The sequence below is a fragment of the Microchirus variegatus genome (genome assembly GCF_963457635.1).
Source record: "Microchirus variegatus genome assembly, chromosome: 18".
Taxonomy (NCBI): domain Eukaryota; kingdom Metazoa; phylum Chordata; class Actinopteri; order Pleuronectiformes; family Soleidae; genus Microchirus; species Microchirus variegatus.
Genome location: NC_139819.1, coordinates 12,531,547 through 12,543,151, shown reverse-complemented (window position 1 = coordinate 12,543,151; position 11,605 = coordinate 12,531,547). Strand labels below are relative to the sequence as shown.

The window sequence follows — 11,605 nt, the reverse complement described above, 5'->3', positions numbered from 1 at the left end:
AGTTGTTCCACATCCCATAATGAGACGGTTTTTACCCTGAGGTCCCCACCCTCACACCCACCGTCCAGGATCGGCCCGCCTCCCCCTAAAGCGACGCTTTTCTCCCCCCTCTCTCCTCTCTCCTCTCTCTCGAGTGTGGTCATTATCGCGTAAAGGAAGGGGAGGAGAAGGAGGACGGCTCTGCTTTTTTACACCTCTCTCTGTGTGCTCAGAGCCGCTGTCTCACTCCAACACCGGCCACGGAACACAACGCAGCAGCACACCTTATTTTTTTTTTAAATACAATTTCCAAGAAAAGTGCCAAATTTTTACCTCTGTAACTCCGGTTTTTCCGTGTCCTCTCGCCCAAGTTTAACGCCCAACTGCCGCCGTCGCTGCTGCTGCTGCTGCTGCTCAGGAGACGCCGTGTCCGGTGTTTCACGCTCTCATCGTCATCATCATCGCTTCGCCTTCGCTGTCTTTAGTTCGATTTCTTGTGAAGTAACCACTGAAGTGAATTATTTTTTGGGGGGTGGTGTTGTTGTTTGGGTACAGTACACACTCTTACAACCAACCGGCACCATGACGCGGAGATCCTGTGCCATTTACTGCACCGGCATCGTGTGCGCTCACCTCCTGATCGTGGGCATCGCCCTGGTCGTGGCTCAAGTCTTCCAAACAATGATCCACAGCCGACTAAAAAAGGTGAGTTGTTTTCTTTTCATTTCACTCATTTCCACACCTTTCCGTATGTATGTGTGTGTGTTTGTGTGTGTCACACTCCTCTGCAGTCGTCAATCATGCGCACTCAGCATCCTACTGCTGCTGAAACACCAGGGTCACAAGATCATCTGTGTTTAACTGTGAACCTTTTTGATTGTTTTTTTTAGTGTGGTGTGTTGTCTCTCTTTCATATTTCCGCATTAACCAGTGTGTGTGTGTGTGTGTGTGTGTGTTTGTACCGGTGTGTGCTGACACGGATGAGGGATCAGCACACACACACACACACATGCATACATATAGAAAGCACAGAGTACACACTCACTGTACGTATACATCCTCTGTAACTGGGAACTGCAAACTGGATTGTGTGACTTTGTGGGAGTTGTGTCGTGACCTCACACACCCTTGTTGTGACCCCCTCTAATCCCCTGATTTAATCCACACACCTGTGCGTGTTTCATGGTTAATGTTGATTTGACCGATCATCACATGAATCGTTCTCAAGCTTCTTATTTGCAAGTAAGGGAATGAGGGCAGGGTTGACATAAAGGTGAGCTGACTTCAACACCGACTCCTGTAATGGTTTGATTATCCCGAGAAGGAGGTTTCCCGGTAGTGTTGTGGTTTAAACCTCCAGTCAGCAGGGACGCCTTGGTTTAGGGGGAGGTTTGCAGGTCTGGGTGGATGGATGAGTGAGTGAGTGAGTGGGGGGAAGGGATCTTGAGTGAGTGTTAGGAAGGCAGATCAGGGAGTCCCCTGACTTTCACTAATGTCAAGTTTTTTTGTTTTTTTTTACATGATCTGACCATATGTTTTGTGCAAAAGTGAGAGGAACTGCTGTAAAGAACAGAGCACACGATGCATTATGTGTCATGTGTGTTCTTGTATTGTATTCTTACAGGGAGGTGTCTATAAAGCGTGGAATATCTGCTAGTGTAACGCACGTGTGCTCTCGGCGCAGTCTAAACGCCACAGATATTTGTCTTTGCAATATTCCGTTCAATATATCGAGTCTCGTGAGCCAGTTTGAGTGTTGTTATTGTTATTTTTTAACAGTTTAATGAGGTTTTTCCTCATCAAAATAAGATGGAATATTTGTTTCCCACTTGGGTTGTGTCTGTTATTCTCTTTGAGTGTGTATATATATATACATATAGGAGTGACGGGGTGTGGGGGTCTTGTCAGCTGACACCCTATCCCAGCCTGCAGTCGCTGCTGCCCACCCTTTAAAATACCTCGCATTCCTCGTCTTGACATGATGCGCCGGATGCTCTGTGCAACTCATAATCTCTTCTTGGACAGATTGTTTGTTTTCCGCTGTCTTCTTAAGAAGAAATGCAGAAATGTCTGCGCTCAATGGCACACAATTTGTCCCAAGTTGGAGACACAAACAACTCCTATCCCCCCCTGTTTAAAAAAATATATATATATATATATATATGATCTAGGTCTATTTTTACCCTATTCTGAATCAATTTCACAGTTAATCAACAGGGGTACATAATTCTGATGTGGGTGGCGATTTACATGAATCACAACACTGCTAATCCTCTTTGGCCGTAGTCTCTACCATTGAATTGGACAAGAGCAGACATGCTGGACTTTCTTTAAAAAGCAGCTTAATCTGATCTTGAATGTGGCTCCGTCCTTTTATTTTTTTAAATAAAAGGACAAGTCACAACTACCTCCAGGACATGGAACTCCGTACGTCTGCAGAGATGGGCGTGGAGGAAGCATTGTCAACGTCATGTGAGGAATTTGACAGAATCCTTGTCCTCGGGGCGATGATTTTAGCCTCGGAGAAAACCCTCGTAGAACCTTGTTGTTGAGCCTCCCGAGTGGACGCTGAAAAGACGACCACTCCCCTCACACCACCACTCCTCTCTGCCCCGTTTATGAGAGCACAGACGTTTCAAGTTAGTAGGAATGATTGAGCTAAAAAGAGCAAGGCTGTGTCAGGCTTTTACTCAAATTGGGCCGTACAGGCAAGAGTGTAAATGCAACATATTAAAAACAGAAGCGTCTACTGTATTAGACTGACTTCTTTGCTTTGAATTTGCGTTTCCATTGCAGGTCTTGTCACAACAAGCTGTTTGGCAATGCCCTGAGTCACACCCGCGCACTGTTTGGTTTAACTCGTCCTTCCCATCTGACGACAAACACTGTATGTTGACCTCACTAACGCACCGTGTCCCTCACTTTTTCTTTTCTGATATATCAAGGTTTCTTTGGGGTTAGGGTTAGATACATGAATGACTCTCACGCAACTTTTGAAGGCTTTTAAAAGGCATTTTTATTCAAGGTTTTGCAAACAGGAGTGTGCACGCACTGCTGTCACACATGGTCTGTTCCTCAAATGCTGCAGGGGAAGACGAGGCTGTTGTAAAAGTGACGTTTGCATTTTATTTTATTTTTTTAAGACGAAGCGGCTGACTCTTTTGGTTTAGCCTCATCTTTTACAGAAGCTCTTTACTCCGCTGAGTCTTCATCACAATCCTCTTTCAGTTCCACTTTTAATTAAGAAGCAAATTCATTAAGGCTCGGGAGATTATCACGTCTCGGATACTTCTAGAACTTCTTCTTTCAGCGTGTCATTCATGTTTGTGGAGATGTTTTTTTGGAAATGGTTAGTCACTCATGTCACTTGACAGTTTCCTGTATTTTGCCTCATTTTGAACCTTACTACTTAAGTAATTCTAAAAGGTTAAAAAAGGACAGGCTTATCTGGCTTGTAAATGCATCAAACACATTCAAAACGACTCTCTAGGCATGAATTTATTAGGTTTTTGGCTGTTTGGTTAGGGAAATTTAGTGTTTTGTGGTTAACAGTCTAATATTTTCAGCCCAACCCTGTCTGAACCTTAAGTTTGTCGATCCACTTTGCCTTTTTCTTCAAAAGATATTTTTCGTTGACCCCTCTGCCACTGTCTGAAAACCTGTGTTAGATGTCGACGTGGAGGTGATGCAACAAAACCCAGCCAGCGATTGTATAGAGCGAAACATGTCTAACTGTTGGAAGTCGTAACCCAAACAGGAAGTACACGCCACACCTTAAGCTATATTTTCTCAAAGTCTTCAGAGCCTTTTTTAAGAGACCGCAGAAGACAATGTATGGCCTCGAAAGACTGTTCCTGTATTTGGGCGACGGATGGTTTTTCAGGAACTCACCGTTTTTGAAAAAGGCACGAAAGGAAGTGAGGCCGTTTCTCCTTTCCCCAAGTTTAAAAATACCATCAAGAATGGACGAGGCTTTGTTTTCTGGGGTCAACAAACATCCCATAGCTACTGTGTTTTCTGATACAGTTGGAATCTAGACCATTTCCTTGTCCTTCTTTATCTAGACTCTAGATAAAGGTCACTGATTGCTTGTGATCAGCTAGACGATTGAATTACATTTTTAGGCTCATTTCTATCGATATGGTCACAGTGAAAACCTAATCTAAAACCCTTCACCTGATTTTTTTTTTTTGACCTCTTTGACCTGTATCGTCAGATCGTCGCTGGTTTGTGGGTGGGCCCACTAGTTGTTTAATTTAGATTCCTGTCAGGACACGTCATGGTCAGATACTCTGCAGTTTTTGACTTTTTGCTGGTCCTGACAGTTTTTCTTCGCTTTCTTTATCTCCCTCTTGGTTTTCAGAGCCTTGGCCTAGCACTGGCTCGTCGTAGCTAAGTGTCATATAGGCACGCAAATGACAAGAAATGTGCACCATTTAAAGTTTAAAAGCCCTTTTCTGAAACCTGACTGGTGTTTTGACTTTTTTTTGTCGATAGGAAATCACTTTGACGGAGAAGAGCCAAGTGTTTGAGGCGTGGAAGAACCCCCCACCGCCTGTGTATATGGAGTATTACTTCTTCAATGTGACCAATCCAGGTGTGTTCTTGGCAGGCGGGAAGGCAGCTGTCAAACAGATCGGACCATATACTTACAGGTAAGTTCTGAAAACATACACGTGAAATAATGGACTGCAGCTGTAAATACATGTAATATTCTGTGCAGCTGTTAAAGCCGTCTCGCATGCGGTTCATTGGAGAGCTTTTTGGTTGATGCTTTGTTTAATCCAAACAACGGACATCTGGACTAACTGACCAATGGCCTTTTCTCACCAGGGAATACAGGCCGAGAGAAAATGTGACTTTCTTGGAGAATGGCACCAAGATTTTTGCCGTGAACCCCAAAAGTTTTGTCTTCGTGCCTGAGAAGTCCGCTGGCAATCCCGAGGACGACATCCTCACGACTGTCAACATCCCTTATGTGGTAAGACAGAAGCAGACAAGCCCTTATGGGTCACTTTGATCAGCATTTTTCTACATTTGTGCCTCGATCATACAAACTTCAGACAAAATAATACGGTTGTCAGATCTAACATTCTTTACCTTGTCTTTCTTCCTCAGGCGGTGATGGATCAGCTGAACTCGTACAACTTCTTCCTGCGATCTTTTGTGTCCATTTACATGAACAGTTTGGGAGTCGAACTGTTTATTAACCGCACCGTACATGAGATTCTGTGGGGATTCAAAGACCCACTCCTCACAAAGGTCCACTCCATGAAGCCTGAGGTCGACGAATATTTTGGACTAATGTGGAAGGTAAGCTCAGCGGCACGGCAAGCGTTGCCACACTCTCTCCCCTCTTCCTGAACGTGACTTTGAGAGCCAAGCTAATACAACAACCTCGAGAAACCTCTCGAGTTTAACACCCCTTAACCCTTGTTAAGGTTGTTTTTAAACGGCAGACAAGAGGAAGCCTGTGCTGCTGCCATGTAAGAAGTGAGATCGGTCACATGCTGACGGGAGATGATTTCTACTTCCTTATTTAAATCATCTGCAACATAACCATGTGATGTTTGGCATCTTAAATAACGTTCATCTGTTGGTACACAGTCCATCAAAGTCATCGGTTGCTGTCCAGAATTTTACTTAACTGCTCACTACAGCTGAATCGGCTTAATAAACCCCTCTCTGGAAAGGGCAATCAGAACAAGTAGGGCGGGAACAACTCGAGTGACTGTCAAGTTTTATTTCACACACTACTTAGTAGGGCTGTTCGATATTTGAAAATATAATCCTGATTTTCTTCTCTCAAAACCCTGATTACGATTTTTTTTTTTGTGAAATGACAAAAGGGCAAAGAAATTAATTAAACGGACATGCTCTTCTTTTTTGCGACGGAATCCAACACCTGTCATGTTTGTTTGCAATCTGTGGGGAGAGTACGCGATGGGAGGACGGAGGCGGAAGTCACTACAGCAACACAACACAGCCTAGATGCATGAATGGGGGTCGTTTTTTTTTTTTACCATTTTCACATTTCAACATCGTCCTAACTAAATTATTGCGATTACAATTTATAAACGATTAATCGAACAGGCTTACTTACGGCGTACAGGTTCTGCTGATCAGCTAAATGAAGGTTAAACAAACTTTCATAACAGACCGAGTGCTTTGATGTCAGACTGATGACAAACTGCAATTTCCTGCTGCAAAGTTCTACGGTGGTTTTCATAAGAAATTATTCATTTTCAGTCCTTTTTAAACAATCTTCAGCTAACTTTTCAAATGTGGCAAAGAGTCAGGGATTTGGGCCTTTATGTGAGAGAGAGGGAAAAAAAGCATTTTATAACTTTCTGACGTGTTTTCATTAGTTGTGAGTTACAACTGCAAACCCCAAAAAAGACTTCCTCTGTTCCTCTGAGGTCAAATCAGTTGTGAAATGTGAAAAACGCCCAAGCTTTCTTATGTTCTCTAATCAATTACTCACTGTATTGTGTACACATCTGGTGAGAATACTCATAAGGCTCATGTTATTGGCAAACACAAAGCAGCATTTCTTCGTTCAGTTCCCATGGTCCTTTGTCAGCAGTCTACTGTGTCCTCGAAGGCTTTCAGTCACAACAGTTTTGTCTAAACGTCTTGTTTTCCGCAGAAAAACGGCACTCATGAAGGAGAGTTTGTGTTCCACACCGGCGAGGAGAACTACCTGGATTATGGCAAGATTGACACATGGAATGGCCTGAGGTAAAGACACCCACCTGCCACTCTTATCTTATTTTCCTCCCAATAACAGGAAGTAATCAGACTCCTGTACGGCCATATAAGATTTGCATCAGGACAACATAGCTGGGCTGACTTTGTACCTTGAATGTGATCAACGCGTGGCAGTGAAAGAATCAATAAAACTGTGTCAAAATATATTATACAGGAGAAACTGTGGCATAAGAAAAGTCTAGAAAAGAATTCACTGCTCACAGGAGCTGCAAGGTTTAGTCGATCAATTTGTCGATTGATCGTAAGTAAAATGCCAAACAAATGCTGCATTCGGCTTCAGTTACTGCGGGATCTGAATGTTTTCAAAGTCGTACAATGAAAACACTTTGGGTTTTGATTAGTCGACCGACTGCAGGAAATAATGTAATGTTGGCGATGTTTCTCTTGGCAAATGCTTTTATTCAAAGTAACTTGTAAGTAATGGACAGCAGTCGAGGTCCAGCAGAGTAGGAAAACCTTCGAGTCTGCACTTTGTTCTCGATCTAAATGAAGTAAAATGCAAGGACATTGAAGCGAAGTGACTTAAATTGATGAACAACTGGCAGATTTATCAAAACTGATTGGTAGCAGGTACATTTTTTGACATCAAGTGTGATTTTAAGAGCATCTTATTTTACTGCCTAGAACTGGTATAGAATGAGATGAATGCAGTATTTCAGTAAGAATATAAAGAAAAAAAAAAAACTTAATTCCCAGAGTAGAAATACCTCACAATATTACCTGCCACTTGTACTTGAGCTACACTGAACACTAAACATGACCTGCTTTCTGTAAATCAATAGGCAGATGTCCTGGTGGTCCTCCAATCAGAGTAACATGATCAATGGCACGGACGGCGCCGTCTTCCACCCACTGATAAACAGGAATGAGTTGCTCTACATCTTTGCTGCTGATCTCTGCAGGTATGTGTATGTGTGTGTGTGTGTGTGGGGGGGGTTATTTAGTCAAAGCATCCTGACAGGATAAGAGGACCACTGAGTTCCAATGAGGGCTCAAGTGGCTGACTCATGCGCAGTAAACATATGAATGTACTGATGACCTAAGTTGTGATGATTAGAACTTCCTGATAAGACTGACACTGTGTTCAAAACACGCGTGCGAAATATGAGCCTTTGACCTAGACACGCCTGAGGTCTTAAGGCGGCATCGAGAGAGGAAGTGATCATCTCGTGCTTGACATTCTATTCTTGCTGACAAGTTCCTCCTGGTCAGAAGATTGTAGAATAAGACAATATTTGACATTATATTCTTTTTCGATGGCTGTTGTGCTTTATTTAGGCTTCCAGAGGAGACGCGCTGACCTCGTTTTCTCTCCTCAGGTCCATCCATTTAAGCTACGTGAAAGACGTGGACGTGAAAGGCATCACGGCGTACCGCTACGCGCCCCCCAGCGACGTCCTCATGAGCCCCAAGGACAATCCCGCTAACGCGGGCTTCTGCGTGCCAGCTGGAGAATGTCTCGGCACCGGTGTGCTTAAAGTCAGCATTTGTCGTGAAGGTAGGAACGCACTTTGACCCACTTACCCACTACCAACCAGAGCCGTGACACAGATTTCCCTGATCTTTTTTACCTCCCCAAAAAATGTCCTCTCGGTCAGTGACCGTGCTCCCTGCCCTGGTGTGTGATTCCCTGTGTTTGAGCATGCCAGATTTGACTCCATGCAGGGATCAATGATTAACAGTGCTGACTCCTTCTGTAGTGACGATTGAAGTATTTATGGCGGTCATTGAGTTAGAGTGTGATTGCGCAGCTAAGGCAGTCACCTCTGAGATTGAGGCATGAGGTCATTCTACTATCATGGAAAAAATTAGCTACTGTAACTCCCAGAACTCCTCGATTTGTTTTCATAATTTGTTGATTTGTTTCCCCTCATCATATACAGTCTGAAGGGCCATCCTTGAAAATGACTTGCATACTGAATTTTCCTTTGCGCAAAAGACATTGAAGACGTTTTATTGCATATTTGTTGTTATGGCATTTCAATCACCTAATTAATTATATAACTAATTATTGTTGTGTTATTGTGGCCACATAGTTAAAGTAAATGGTGACTCTGTGTCCTTCCTCCTCTTGGAAATACATTTTTAAAGACGAAATATGATTGCAAATATACTTTTGTCTTTATTATGACAGGTCGTCCGTGCGTCCTTATCTATAACACACATTCTTTAGCTATCTTGCAGTGCCATATCGCTTCCTGATAATCATATTTATCTGCTAGACAAAAATTAGCACGTGTTTGTGTCTTGTTTTCGTCTTCGATCGGTTTACAGCCCTACAGCCTGATAACGCCATTTGCCTTGTTTCCCATAAGGTGCTCCCATCGTGGTGTCTTTCCCGCATTTTTACCAAGCGGACCCTGTCTACATCAATGCGGTCGATGGACTCAGCCCCAACAAGGAGGAACACGAGACTTACCTCGACCTGCAACCGGTAAGACATGAGCGTGAAATCTAAGCAGATTACAGCAGTGTGGGCGGATCTGTGTTGAACATTTGTTTGCATTAAAGCGTTCTTTGTGGTTACCAAATTCCTTATTTTTAATGGCAAAAATGTTCCTGTTTGGTCTAAAAAAAAATGCCTTTGTCTCCTCCTATAGACGACCGGAGTGCCCATTCGTGCCTGCAAGCGTGCCCAGCTCAATGTAATTCTGAAGAGAGTTAAAGGTTTCCCGTAAGTCGAACTTTGTTTAACTCTGTGACCCACTTACTTGTGGCTGCACTCTGTCCTCATTTTGGCTCCACGTTGAGCCACAGGTTCACCCTGACCTCACCCCGTCTCTCTCTCTTCTTCTCTGCAGCAAGACCAGGTTTCTCAATGAGACCATTTTCCCCATCATGTTCGTCAATGAGGTGAGAACCCCCACCACCACCACCACCACCACGACCACCCCTCCTTTTGAGCACTGAACTGATAAGAGACGTCTAAGTCGATTCTGTTTTGTTTTGACTTTAGACGGCGACTATCGATGACGAATCGGCTTCACAGATGAGGACGCTGCTCCTCATTGTGACCCTTGTGTCAAACTTCCCCTTGCTCATTGTGGGCATGGGCATCATCCTGCTGCTCGTGCTTGTTGTCTTGTTCTGCCGAAACCGCCAGAAGAAGGTAAGCACTGCCCCCTACACGACGTCGAAGTGTAGGATTATTAATCCCCACAGTTACCCACTGACATGAGCACATAGTGTAAATGTAGTTGGTAGTGATAAGAGTATGTGACAAAAAAAAAGTTGGTTTTGCGTTATTTAGGTTTTCATGCATTCTTCATCACTGCAACAGCTGCTGCAGGATTAACCCCCCCCCCCCCCGAGCAAAACACACACATGCTAACTAACGCATTGCATGATTCCTGCGCAGCAATGCTTGCATGGGCAGTTTTTCCCCCAGATCAAATGGTGTTCATGTGTTTGTTTTTTATACTTGCGGAACATTTATTATGACAGTCGATTCAGAAAGAAAGCATCCGAGTTCCCTTTGGGACACTGTAGCTATAAACCGTCGAGTGCTTTTGAAGTAGAAAAGTCCAGAGGATGATGTACAACACATGTTCACCTCTTATCTCGAGCTGTGCAGGTCACTGATTTGAACCCCGGTCTATCCTGCCGCGATGTTACTGTAGTTCAAGTCATTCATTGCCCAGAGAGTGGCCTGTAAACATGCAAGTTAGGAAAGTTAAGGGTATTTTTAAGAGTAAATCTAATTATTAGAAAGAAGCAGAACCGGCTAATATATGTTGTTTTTAAAACGGATTAAATGTGAATGTAGTGACATTTGTGTGATGTGGTTTTACCTCAGCATTGAGAGACTGTTATTGCTCAATTGCAATGTGATGATATGTTATATTAACCGTGCTCTAATTTTAATTTTCTGTAACCCCCCCTTTTTTTCCTTTTCTGTTTTTTAGAATGAAGTAAAACGTATTGATTTTACTGAAGCTTTTCATTCTTTTGCTGTAAGTCTTCTGTTTTTGCCTTGTTTGCTGTTCTCCTTTTTTAATTTATGATCCATCATCATCATCTCTTATTATCATATGTAATTGTTTTATATGGGACATCTAGTTCTCACCTCATGGTGTAATTGTTTGGGTTTTTTTTTAAGTTAATGTTTCTTGTGGTGATTGATGGTGCATATGGAGTTTACTGTGAACATCGCAACATTTATACCCATTTTATTGTTATCGTTTCACATAAAAGAATATTTGGACGTGTTGCCTGTGCGTCGATACTAACTCTACCTCTCTTCCCGCCCAGACGGCAAAGGACGACACGGCCTACACTCAGGTCAGCAACAAACCAGAGCAGCAGCCAGAGACGCAGGCCAGCAAGCCGGCGAAGAACGGCTCCTACATCGCCATGTCTCCAGTGGAGGCTGAGAAGTGTTGATCAAGGATCTCTGCCCCAAGAATGGAGCTTAGGAAGGGGGCTGAGGGAGCAGTACATGGGTGTTACATTTCCACGGGTGGGGGTTTACACACACACACACACATTGTGGGGGGTCTCTTTTCACAAAATGTGTGGGGTGGGGAGGATAGGGGGGGAAAAAAGGGGGGCGGGGACACAAACCCCTGTATACGTTTAGTCGACAAAGACATTGCTCCTCTCTCTGAGCTCCTTATGACTGTCTCTTCTACCTGCTGAGCATGGCCCTCGCTGCCTGCTGTACTGCAAAAACAACAAACTCCTACACCTTTATTCCTCATATCTGTCCTGGCTGCCCGTGAAAAAGACGAAAAAGGACTGTGGCCGGGGCTTGACCAGGACAAGCCTTTTTTTTCCATTCTTCTTCTGAGGGAACACGGTAGCGTAGAGGCATCACGGCTGCACAAGGATGCATGTAGAGGGTGTCGTCGTATTC

The 11,605-nt window shown here is 43.6% G+C and overlaps 1 protein-coding gene across 1 annotated transcript; it reads left to right on the top strand.

The window, feature by feature from the left end:
* Positions 1–561: 561 nt before the first annotated feature.
* scarb2a (scavenger receptor class B, member 2a) lies at positions 562–11,133 on the top strand (the record flags this gene model as incomplete). Its single annotated transcript, XM_083905464.1, has 13 exons — positions 562–684; positions 4,477–4,634; positions 4,813–4,960; positions 5,098–5,292; positions 6,629–6,720; positions 7,533–7,652; positions 8,070–8,248; positions 9,066–9,184; positions 9,351–9,424; positions 9,552–9,603; positions 9,707–9,859; positions 10,656–10,703; positions 11,002–11,133. The coding sequence occupies 13 exons, from the start codon at positions 562–564 to the stop codon at positions 11,131–11,133; spliced, it is 1,593 nt and encodes a 530-aa protein (XP_083761590.1).
* Positions 11,134–11,605: the final 472 nt, after the last annotated feature.